This window comes from Sinocyclocheilus rhinocerous, unplaced genomic scaffold, assembly GCF_001515625.1.
Source record: "Sinocyclocheilus rhinocerous isolate Xijiao unplaced genomic scaffold, SAMN03320098_v1.1 scaffold742, whole genome shotgun sequence".
Classification (NCBI taxonomy): Eukaryota; Metazoa; Chordata; class Actinopteri; order Cypriniformes; family Cyprinidae; genus Sinocyclocheilus; species Sinocyclocheilus rhinocerous.
In genome coordinates, this window is record NW_015641116.1 from 1,171,226 (window position 1) to 1,184,179 (window position 12,954).

Here is a 12,954-nt window from a genome sequence, read left to right on the forward strand (position 1 = left end):
GACGCGTTTCAGAAAGGCGGGGCATAGAGGAGAAACAATAATGTACAGTATGTGGAAAATAATGTGTTTTTTGAACCTTAAACTGCATAAACACATTTCATTACACCAAATACACAAAATAATGTTCTTTTTAGCAACATCATATGACCCCTTTAACAAAACACAAAATCTCTTTAATTTACATATTTAATTTACATATATTAATTTAGGGATTATATATTATTTACTATAATCCCTAACATCAACAATGTGCTATTAGAAATACAAAACAATATGCAAATTAAAAGCATTTTGAATATTTTTTGTAAATTTTAAATTAAAATTTTTGAAAAAAATTGCTGAAAATTGAGATGACACACAAAATACCTTTAATTTATAATGTGTTGTATTTATAATAATATAACATTCGTTTTTTTGTTTTTTTTACATGCATTAGTGCACACTTACATGCCAAGGTATGTTAATGTGATGCATACAGTACTTTAAGGTATATGAAGTGCAGTGTAAGAAAGTCTCATTCACGGCTGAGGAGACGTACCTATGGTGTGAGAGGGAGGACAAATGGAGCTCTGTTCAGGAGCCCTGGCTTTGATTTGTCTCACTGAAACACCCGTTTCCTCCTATCAGGAGAGCCCCAGCTCAATGACAGAGACCGTCACAATGGAAGCGTTGTGCTTGGTCCCACACAAGAGGGACAGAGTCAACAGCTGAGCTCCAGAGAGAAGATGGCTCCTGGAATGCTCCGCAGCAGTTGCTACTGTTGACTAATGGGAATCTGAGAAGAGGGAAGGTGATACGGACGCAGAAGAATGGCACAGTGAGGCAGAAGCAGCTGCTTGTTTTGTCATCTGAAAGAGGAGCACTCTATTTGGAGTATGGACAGAGTTTTGGAGGTCCGCACTAGGCAGTCAGGAGGGGAAGCGTGTTTGTATTATGGATGTTTGATATGAAGCATACAGGCTGCGGAGGGTTTTGATAGGTATTGAACAGAGCTGCCAGAGTCTGTTTGTATCAGTATATCTTCCCTTTTTTTCTTTCTTTTTTTTTTTTGGTGCTGAAGGCTTGTCAGTAGCACAGCTTTCTCTCTTAGGGGAAAGACAGGAGGAGTAGGAGCTATCATTTTTGTCAAAGTCCAGAGAGTGGCAGAATGCCCACAATGTAAAAAAAAAAATCTATTTAACGTCTGCCTCGCAGGGTGACAAGAGAGTTGACTGGCAAGGAGCAGAAAGCAGGGAGATGAGCTTTTGATCATGTGTCCTAACAAGCCATTCCAGCATGTCTGCTCAACCCCAGCAGATTTACATTACCTATTCAAACAAAAGTGATGGGCTCTTTACTGAGCTACCAACTTACCTGCACACTATCTTACCTGCCAACTCCTGAGATCCACACATCACTCTGAAGAGTAACTAACATATTTTGACACGTGTACGAGAACACTTGGATTAATCAAACCCATATGCTTTCATTCAGACAAGAAATTTGGCTGAAGGTAGACAGAAGCGTGCAAGAGGCGAGAAAACTTCCAACGACTGATATCTGGCCTAGTGTACTCTGCCTGAGGGACTGGTGGACTGACGTAACAGAGCGATGGAACGTCGCGTTTGAAGCACGCTTCCAGATCTCAGGTTTGGTCCAAACACTAACCAATAAATTAAAAAGGTCGACCTCATTGAGAATGCACCAAGTCTAGGGCCAGTGCCACGTATCATTACAACAAAGATTGTTATTAATTAGGTGGAATAGAAATCAAAAGTAGATGACAGGGCAGCCAGAGAGCTGGAGAGCAAAGCTAGCCCCTCTGCTATTTCAACAAGAACCCTTTCAAGAGGGTCATAAAAATGCAACTGAAATGGCATGCGGTAAAACAGCTTTCTGCACTTAATTCTCCCGCTGCCCAAACCCATCAATCTCCCGATCTCGATGGGGAAAAGACAGATGCTGCCTGGCGGTATTGGGCTGGATGTTGAAGAAAAGAGTAAAAATGACAGATTTCGGTTACAAATGTATAAATATAGGGGAGGGGGGGTGGGTTCCTAAAAAATGCCTTCACAAACATACTTCAACAGAAGAATGAGTGCCTCAAATGAGATTTTGAGGACAGATAGCCCCCATAGAGTAGATCAGGAAGGTAACACACACACACAGCTGTTATTCAGATGCACACCGGCGCTTACCTGCTGTTTGAAATGGCTAAGGTCTGCAGGGCGGGGGGGCTCTGGAAATATCCCCCTGCCCCAGAGATCAGGCTTTACGTGGGATGGAGGCACTGAAGAATCTGCCCCCCTGCTAAACTCATTAACTCTGACTCAATACACAAAGCTCCAGGTGTACAGAGCTGTTTGCTAACCTCGCCTCTCCTCTGCCCCCTCAGAGGTCTCAGGGTTACCACCTCAGAGAAAGTCCTCATCCATGCCACATTAGCAACTGTTCCTGTTGTCACCCGGGTCACTCCTGCTGGTGTAATTCACTCGTTTTCAGAAAGTGCCTTTTTTACACCTGTTGACTCTGACATATTTCTAAATGCGGCTAACAACCTTGCCCTTTCACTTTTACAGGGGAAAAAAAGGGTGCAGGGGTGCACAGGGTTGAGCAACTGCGCAGGGACACTGACCCAAGAAAATTAGAAAGAGCATGTTTCAATGCTTTTATGAGGGAATATGTCTTTTAACCATTCTATGAGGACTATGGAAATTGTTCTGGCAAACAAGCTGATTTTTTTATAAACAAACTAAAACGCATAATTTAAAACTGATAGCTTTCATGTGTGGTCTTCAGCAGATGCAGTGCACACTGAATTGACATCACAGAGGAATGACAGGCTGCGTGGATGGTCTATTTTTCAGCCACCAAACTGAACCCCTGCCACCAAACGGCCTGCAAAATGTAATGCTGGCATTCAGACGAACAGGGCTCTAAGCGTGGATTAGCAGCTAACAAGCTGTTACCAGCAGCCATGGCCAATCCTGCCAATACAAGACTGCTGACTAAGTTGGCAGAGCCATTGGTTCACTGGTGCACAAACTAGAGCACTAGGCAGCGTGCCTTCTTGACTAGGTGTGGATGCTTGTTTCTAGATCTTTCCGTCTGCTGCTAAGTGATGTGGGAATGTTAAAGTAAAAAGAAAACTTGGGATGCATCAATATTAAAATTCTGTTCACTACATATAGTCCAATAATTATTTTTGTGTTATGGCTGATTACCAAAAAAGTAATAAAATGAATTAAAAATAAAATAATATAATAAAGCAATGCTTTACTAACCCCATATAAAATGTTGAGTAAGTCGGTGAGAGAGAATGAGCCGTGTCTAAGCATGCTGCTCAATGTACAAATCAGATATTTGGAGCATTACACTGCAAACAAATCAATTCAAGGTTGAATTAGGGTGAGTGCAGTTCATCCAAATAGAGGTCAAAGAATCACCCCACTAAAAAAGGAGTGTTCATAAAAGCGCCGGAAGAATACCACATAACTGCAACAATGAAAACAACCAACCCAGTGAAGGATTCATATATCAAAGTTCATTACTTAAGTACATTTCATAAAAAGGGCCTTAATTGCTTGTGAATCCCAGACAAGGTCACCTTGAATCTTTATAATGGACACTAATTTTTTCGCTTGTTCTGTTTATTTTACTTTATTTTTATTTAGCTTTTTTCCTCTATAATTAGGCATTTTAAACTATGAACAAGCACCAGAGAGCTCTCAATAAATAATGTTTTACAATACCAGTTACAGAAAAATCCCAAGACCTCCTTGGTGGATGAGGTGGTTCGTGTGGCGCTTTTACAGCGAAGGTGACTATTCAGCTTAATGCAGTCCTCTAGGCAGGATATTTTCATTCATTAGAGCGGTCACAAGCACTTAAGGCACTTTAAGGATTGTTAGTGAGAGGAGAGATGGAGATGACAGTCCAGTTTCACTGACTTGTGGTACGATTGTAATAGGTCTGATTGAATTTGAGAGCAGTTGACTCTTAGGGCCCCGGTGCACATTCAATTAAGTGCGCGTAAAGACTGGTATGAAATACAGTGTGCTCCTATATGAATGCATCCTTTCAAGTATGTCCCAATATATGGCTACTTGACTAAAATCAAAAGATACTGTTTTACGAACAAAGCATATACAATATAATTCTCAAAGGAGGAAAGCTTATGACCCAAAGCGATCACAAGAGCCAATGTTTGTTGGAATGTTGGAAGGAGATGGTTACATTTTATCTTGGCAATGGCAGTGATTTAAAAGTGTGTTCAAACAAAGAACAGACGTGCCAGTAGTTTCATTTTCTGCTACTGCAAGTTTGTAAATTTTGCCCTGTGGATTTGAGATTATTTAGTTTGCAATGTTACAGCAAATTTGAGGAGATTACTTGTTTACTTTTATTATTACATGTTATTGATATTTATCCTTTATTTTTTTATTCATAAAATCTGTTTCATTATTTCCTGTTGCGGGGTTAAAACCTTCCACACTTCCCTACTATATAGTATGAAACGACACTACACCAGATGGGTAATTTGTTCAAATGTGCAATATTTTAAAACAGTAGGTGAACAATATTTGAATGACTTGCTACGTCTGTTGTCCATCAAATGCAGTACACGATGTCAGATGCACTTCTAGTTTGACCACACCTTAAGCCAGTTAGCCAAGCAAGCTAATGAAAGGTTACAGTTGTTCCCTTAATAAGAGACTGAAATGAGTGATATTTTTAGCTCATCCATTCTTTGCTTCTCATAACATAACGACATGCTTTGTCGTTAAGACAACACATGGCTCTCTCAATTGCTTTCGGAGTCACACAAGGGGTTAATCCTGACATTTGAGGTACTGCGGACTTGAAGATTCCCCTTACAGCTGCACCAAACTGAGACGTCCTCAAGGACGCAGAACCGCTCCATTCCAGCATCTCGGAGCTAACGTATTGAACTCTGCATGCCTCTCGTCTCTCTCGAGCTCAGGAACTAATTTCTGTGTAACGGGGGAGATTGTGGTGTGAGGCGTAGAGGCATGAGGTCGGCTCTGTCACCATTATTAAGGGCAGATTAACACAGCTGTACACTAGAAGTGAAGCACCCTCTCCTACCTGCACTAAACATACAGGCCTTCAGGATTACGAGCTGCACTTGACCATTTAAATTACTGCAGCAACCGGCCATACCAGCTGGGGCTCATTAGCATAGCACCCTATTACACAGAGGGCTGAGAGCACATCTTAAAAAATACTCTACTAGAAACAACAGGAGGAACCTATGAGGACAGCACAAGCCCTTCACACTATCTCTGGTTACCATTAAGCTGGAGATGCATGAGAGGTGAAAAAAAGGAGGAATAAAAGTTAAACGTTATACAGCAAGTCACTTTAAGTGGTATTTCCAAAACTGCATTTTGTTTAATAGAGCACCTTAATTGACAGACAGGCAAATTATAGGTGGAAATATTTTTTAGAAAAAAAATCTTAAATCAGTTCACAGAAATTTAAATTGCTGTTAAATTATTTCATCACACTGCCCTCCAAAATGAAGCTCCTTTATGATAATGGATGGCCTGTCATGATTTTTTATATCAATTATGAATATGAAAATATTCATGACTGACAGCCCCTCACTCAGATTTATTTAATTTGTCCTATTTTCTTATTCAAAATATTTCTCTAACCCTTGGCAATAATGAAACCGACCATAAACAAATACGATTAAATTAATATGAAGACCTTCACAGAACGGGAGAGGGGAAAAAACTATGTGAGGAAAAAATACTTTTAACTGAATTATGGCCTAATTTATTCCTTCGGACTAAGAGCTCCCCAGTTGCTTAAATGAGACTAGTATCTCCCCAAGGAGCAATACTGTCTAAGTGTGTGTGCGTGTGTGTGTGATATTTGATTGTATAGGTTTCTGCTTTACACTAATTACAAGGACAGGAACCGTTTCAGCAACTGTTTCTTTCCAGTATTTGCTTTTCGATCGTTCTCCCAGAGTACTCGCTCCACTGCGGCATGTTCTGCATCAAACTATTCATTAAAATTATTTAAAAATAAATAAAATAATACATTTGATCAATTACCTAGATTCTCTTTTCACCCATAGGACTGGATTTTTACTTTACTGAACTACTTGCTGTAAAGCTACAACTTCTTTGTGCATAAATCCCTCATATAACCAAATTCTTACACTATACATATGTGTTTTATATCATTTTAAAATCATTGGATACTTCTGGGCCCTAAACACATGGAAGAAAAAAAGTCTTCTTGGAGCTATTTGAGTTGGTCTGAAGATGAATTTTGCGGCATGAATGCTGTCGTCTGTACTGAAGAATAAAAAGGTAATGTCCCTGGCGTCAGGTCGTGGCGTGTGTTTTATGGTCTGAGAGTTTGGTTTGGCATCGTCCAGAGACCACACTTAAGCTGAGGGGTAGTGCCACCCACTCTTTGTCACACTGGACTCGGTTCAGAACAAACTGGAAAACATAGCCACGTCAGTCCTTCCAGGTTAAAAGACTGCATGTGTGCATGTGTACGGTGGTAGAAAATAGATGGATTATGTCGAATGAGAAAGAATACAGAGTTATACAGAAGGAGAGACGGCGAACGAGGAAAACAGAGTGACTGAGGAGATCGATGGACGCCAAAAAACGCTTCTCGCTAAGAGGAAAATAACATTTGCTCACATACACGTAAATTCCTAAATCTGGACACACACAAACATGCTGAAACCTTCCATACCGTCTTGCTCTGTCTTTGTCATCTCCTCTAGTTTCTTCTGTTTCAGTGTGTCCACCACATCGGCCAGGCTTCCTTTGCGGCGCTCTGGCGTTCCAAAGGCTGAACTGCTCAGCAGGTCGCCGCGCTCCCTGGCCCCCTCCTCTGGCTTGTGTGGAGAGGTAGAGTTATTCCGGAAGGAGTATAAGGAACATACTTTATTGCTGTCCGATTCCTGCAAGAGAACACAAAGGAGTTTGAGAGAACACTGTTTTTTTTACCTTGTCAAAACAGACATTAAACTGTCAGAGTATGAAAAATACTCTGAATGTGCAATTTATTCACATTTAAAATTGAAAAACTATTTAAAAATTTGGGAAGTGCTAAAGACGTACCATTTATAATAGAGAAAGTGAGTTTAGGACACAAGTTAAATGATTACAGAGCAGATAAATGGTGTTTAACAACCCTTTTCTCTTTACAATTGTCAGTGCTGTAATTCCTTTGCAAAGGTTACGAGTGCATGTTTGAGCCGAGCTTGAGCGCAGTGTAATTTGTTGGTTCTGAAGCGGGTGGCTGTTCTTCGCGGAACCCTCCAGGCCATCATAAATCTGGCCCCTGTCTCAAGCTGCTGTTGTTTTGCGGTCCCACCTGTGTGTGGTTTAGTGGTTAACTGGGCTTCTGTCTGCAGCTGATAGTTCAGTGTTCCCCGAGTGAGTACACAGAGAGGGAAAACAGAACGAAAGGGAGAAGCGATCTGTTTGTCTGATCCTACACAGAGCCCAGTAATTCTACACACTACTGAGTGATTGTAAAAATAAAGTGCAAAGGCACATTAGTGAGTGGAGCGGGAGTCCTGACAGAGAAGAGTTTGGCGTAGGATTGCTCCATCAATGAGAGAAAAACTGGCAGGTGTATGTTTTGGAGAGCAGGGCACAGACGGGCATTAGGGCAATGTGATTATGTGGCACTGTGGCACCGACACAAGGAATAAAATTCCACAAATCATCTGGCATTGATGGAGGGCTCTGCTAGCACATGCATGAAGTCAAATTTACAGATGAGATCCCTTGAATATCTCAATTGTTTTGATCAAGACAACAAAAGTAAAAGAAGATTTTTATATTAAAGTCTGCAAAAATAAATTTGATATTAAAGTCTGCCAAAGTCAGAGATATTAATATATACTCAAACATATCCGATCAAATTCTTCAATGACCAAAAAACATTTTTTTTAAAGAAATTAATACAGTTTTCAGCAAGGATGGAATAAATTGACAGTAAAGACAATTTCAAAATATTCCTATTTCAAAAAATGCTGTATTTTTTTCTGAAGGATCATGTGACACTGAGGAATGGATGGCTTCTGAATATTCAGCTTTGCCATTACAGAAATAATTACATTTAATAACATTTCACAGTATTCCTGTGAAATTTACTGTATTTTGATCAAATAAATGCAGCATTCATAAGCAAAACATTTTAAAAAAATTAACCCCAAACTTTTGAATGATTAAAAAATAAATAAACAGGCAATTATGAGATAAAGTTTAAAATAAGAAAAAGTCATATTGTGAGGAATTAAGTCAGAATTATGAGAAATAAAGTTGAAATCACTTTTTTTTATTATTCTGAGGCAGAAATGGCTCCCCATAGGAACATTTAAAACAAATTGTTATCTAAATTAAACATAACTGGTAAATTCATTAAGCCCCCTGATCAATGAATGAGAAATAACTGAGCAATAAAATTTTCTGCTGGGCACACAAATATAGTAATGCTTGCAGACAGGCAATTATCTCTCTTACTTACACTCTATAAATATATTTTATTTTATGGTCTCTACACTTATATACTAACATACCAAATCTTAATGCATTACTCAATATACTAAAGAGTTTGTACATACTTCACATTACATTTGCAGTCATTTTTATCCAAAGTATAGTGTAGAAGTATTTATCAGGTGAGAGCTTAAGCAAACTACAACACCACTGAAGCAAAAACCCTCACTCAACAACAGGATGTCCTGCTCCTGTGAAGACAAGTGAGTGCAAATGCATCGCTCACTGCAAATCAAGCAGCTGCTCTTGAACATCAAATGAGCACAATTAACTTTTCATATGCTTTCCCTCATTATATCAAGAGGAAACCGAGAGATCATCCCGTGCATATCCAACCGCAGCAGTATGGTAACAATTCTTTGAAATGTCTTTCTAATTACACCAATCACAAAAGCGCTCTGTTATCCAATTAGGAATCAGCACCACCTGAGCAGTGCTAAAGCCTTCTGCATTTACATGTGAGGATTTATATAATATAATATAATATAATATAATATAATATAATATAATATAATATAATAAATATTATATCATATCATATCATATCATATCATATCATATCATATCATATCATTAATTATTACATTTACAACTCCTTTTAGAGGAACAAAAAGAGACAGAGATTTTTGATATACACATTTATCAGATTGGTCTGAGATAAGACAAATCAAAAATGATTTGATTAGAAATGTTTGAGCTCATATTGAAATCTCTGACTTTTTTGATATTGTGGCACATCTGAGTATAAATAAAGACATTGTGTAGACCTCTTCTAAATTTCTACAAATTTCTAAACTATATATATAAAGGAAAACCTGTTTAGTGGAGAAAAATTAGCCATTTGAACTCTTTAATCTGATTGCTGTCTTGGAGAAATATTTGAGATTTCAAAGAAATTCAGATGTTTCTGTCCTATGGGTGCAAAAGTGCATCCTTCTGTCCCTAACATACATTTGGTGTCACATGTTGTGATGTTCCCACTAATGGAATGCAAACTCCTTGCAATTTAGATCAAGAAAAGGCAAAAAGCCTCTCATGACAACAGAATTTTTAGGCTAATTAAAGTGGGGTTTGGCGTCGGGATGCTGCAGGGCCAGGGGAGTCCAGACCTCAGGGGCTAGTTGGAGTCACCTAGCTCTGGGCCAGCAGCAGCAGTGAAGGGAGGGTTTATGAAGAAATCCCTTTTACAAGCATCGAACAATAAGTGGCTGTCAGTCTCCCATCTGGGCTCTATGCCTCACAGTCTAGAGAGACCACCACGGAGGAGGGGGGCGGCTCCCTCAACTTCCCTCAAATTCCCACTCCTAGTCCCGCTTTCTCATTGTCCCTTTATTTATAGATTCATAAAATCGCTCTGACGTGAAATGCAATTCAATACGTTGTTCTCCTGCACTTTTACAGTTTGAGGGATCTCCAGGCACTCGTGGGGGACTTAAACTTCAAAGACGAGTCCTTGGCAAATCGCAAAGTCTTAAGTCTTCATTTAAAAAGTGTTCCAGACAGGCCTGCTCTGTTCTAGCTGTGTCCTTGGGTTGAGGATTCCTTTCTGCAGGAGCACAGTGTGTGTGTGTGTGTGTGTGTATTTGCTTTGAGAGAATAGATGTGTGTTATTTGCGGAGGTTTACTCCATGTTGTGTTAATGTCGTAAGATTGTGTCGCAAATGGAAAATATCCGTACAGTTCTAGACGAATCATCTCGACCAGACGGTTCTCACTCTTTTTATCCTGCCAACTATCTTTAATAATGCAATCTTTCATCTACACCTCATTAGAAAGTTAAAAACACACATAGCCTGTGTTAGCACACGTAAATGAGCTTTGAAACACTGGCAGTGGTGCTCACCATGCGCTGCTGGGCCAACATCAGGCTGTCCCAGTCGGATTCGGGCGGCACGCTGCTGCTGATTGGCTGGAGCTCCTCCGGGGGAGGTTTGTTGTGGAGCAGATTGTGCAGGGGCAGCTGAGGGGCGACTAATGACTCTGAGTTTTCATCTTTTTCCCAGGACATGTGCTCCTGATTCACTCCATCCTCGCCTCCATCAGGGGTCAAGGCGAATGGAGAGGTGGCTTGCTTGGAAGACATGATTCTGCTGAGAGAAAAGCAGAGGAAACATGTTTGTCACAAAACATGCAAAATTCCAATGGAACAACTTCATTCTGAATAAACAGTCTTGCAAATGTCAGACAGGAAATACTGGAGCTCGGCTTTCATTCTGTATGAGCGCCCTCACATCACATATATATGAACTTGGCTGCTGTTCTGAGCCTCTGTGCCACATCTAACCCCACGATTGGACTGGTATCAGAGCTGGGGAGATCCTATCTCTCTGAGCTCGGTGAGGGAGAAACGGCATGCACTGGGGTCCCTCTTAATCCTTTGTTTAATGTAAATGGACGTGCTGAGCTATGGCTGGAGAGCTGCCTGAGGCAGGCCCGATCCCCCCTGCCCCGCGGCTGATTACCGCACTAAGAGGGTTACCATACCATATAACATGCTCTCATTAATGCGCTAACTCTGCCACCAACCACAAAAAGAGAGGTGACGCTGAGACGCAGACGCTTAACGGGATTTTGATCATTACATTCATATTGAGTCTATAAATGTGCCATTTTCCTTCGTTTTGTTGTAATTGTGCTTTTCTGCTTTTGCAATTGTACATAAGCATTAATGCGAGTAGGCCGCTGTGACAGATGGGAGGTAACTTTTCAATGATTTATAGCAAATTTCCAATAAAAAAACATAGGGTTGGTAAATTCATTTGTTTCAAACAAAAGTCATCATGTCATATAGTGTAAAATTCAACCAAGCTTCTTTTATCCGAATAAAATTCAATTAATAAAAATAAAATAAACCAAATAAAACCAAACACAAATAAATAAAACAAAACTAAATAAATCAACAGATCACTTGTGATTTGATAACAATTCATGAAATTATTACTCTACAACAAATGCTAAGGATAAACTTAACCTGCTAATCGAATTAAACACTTGATTTAAATACTTAATCAAAAGGCTGCAACTGATATAGAGAGTTGAGAATCAGCCAAGATACAACTTTCCTACCGGCCTTTAAATTGCCTGCTCTGAGACAAAGGGCATGGGCATTCTAGGTCATAGGCTGCAGGTGAGCTAATGTCCTTCCACTGCCCACTGAGACTGAGGGGAGATGAGAGACAGGCAGGTTGGGTAATGAAGGCAGTCCAAGGTGCCTCCAGAACTCCATCTCCCAGCCCTGCCAAGTTTTCCAGCATGTGGCTCATCGTGGGACAAAAACAAATTTGACACCGGGAGAGATTATTTCAACACCAAACTGTGAGTTAATCTGTTCACGTGTGTGCGGCGGCCGTGCTCTTCGGCGCATGAGGGATGTGTGGGTTGCAACGGGCTGTCAGGCCCAATCGCTCTCAGGCCCTTTAAAATATGACTACTTCATTTGAAGACGTGCCATCAATTTGCACACATGGCTGAGCACTTAAGCCTCACACTCTAAATATGAATTGTTTAATACAGTTCGGTAAGTGAGCTTTAAAAAATAAAAACCAAAACAACTCAAGCTGCTATTGTCTCACGCTAGCTTCCGTATTAATAATTTTGTTATGCTTACCGAAAAAAATAAAAATAACACAAACACATCCGCAAAGTCTTAGATGAGCTCTGCGGCAGCCAACAGAAGTGGACAATGGAAGTCAATGGAAGTTAATCAAGCGGGATACTGCAGCTGTGCGGTGTCTGTTAGTTAGTGCAGTGGAAGTCACCGGAGACCCAGACCGCTCCGCGCCCCTATTTTCTTTAGCGAGACCGAGGCCTCAATTTTAATCAGCCAATAAATTGTTTCCTGTAATTATATCAAACAGAAAGTGATCTCTAAAATTGTAGAGCGTTAATTGAAAATCAAATTTAAGAGCAAAGTTCAGAGCGGTGAATGGCTTGCGGAGGGGGTGTGCGACAGCTAGACGAGGAGAAAGCATGCTTATGAGAGACAGAGCGATTCTGCTTCTATTTTTTATTCATGGATCCAAAGAGCCAGAGCTTCCAGCACAACAACCCCCACCTTCATCTTCAATGGACTGCGAGCAAAACAAAGCACTTCTTTTGTATTACACAGTAAATCAAGTGGTATTATTTTACCTCTGAAATATTCAGTCTCTCAGGCCTTTCCCTCCAGTCTCCAGCCATCAGTCAAACTGCTGAGGCATGATAGCGAGGGAGAGAGAGGCTGACTCCATCCTCCTGTAACATGTGTCTACAGCAATTTTACTCGCAAACGCAACCGATCTGAGCCAGGGCCCCGTAACAGTATTTGTCAGTTGGAGTTAATAATTCATTAGGAGAGCTGGAAGGGCGGCTCAGCCCATGAGTGCTGGGTTCATGAGTTTTGCCCCCCAATCCCTCCCAACCATAA

At 40.4% G+C, this 12,954-nt stretch overlaps 1 protein-coding gene across 9 annotated transcripts in view; it reads right to left on the reverse strand.

Annotated features, from left to right (window-relative positions):
• Positions 1-12,954, reverse strand: part of LOC107754684 (transcription factor SOX-6-like) — a 157,111-nt gene that overhangs the window by 92,116 nt on the left and 52,041 nt on the right. For 6 of the 9 annotated variants that reach the window (XM_016571236.1, XM_016571241.1, XM_016571233.1 and 3 more), the window contains 2 exons: positions 10,393-10,639; positions 6,730-6,940 (listed from right to left, as the gene is read on the reverse strand). In XM_016571236.1, the coding sequence (XP_016426722.1) occupies positions 6,730-6,940; positions 10,393-10,632 (451 nt within the window). In that variant the 5' untranslated portion in view covers positions 10,633-10,639. The remainder of the gene's footprint in view (positions 1-6,729; positions 6,941-10,392; positions 10,640-12,954) is intronic. The other 3 variants (XM_016571237.1, XM_016571235.1, XM_016571239.1) reach the window with 1 other exon arrangement.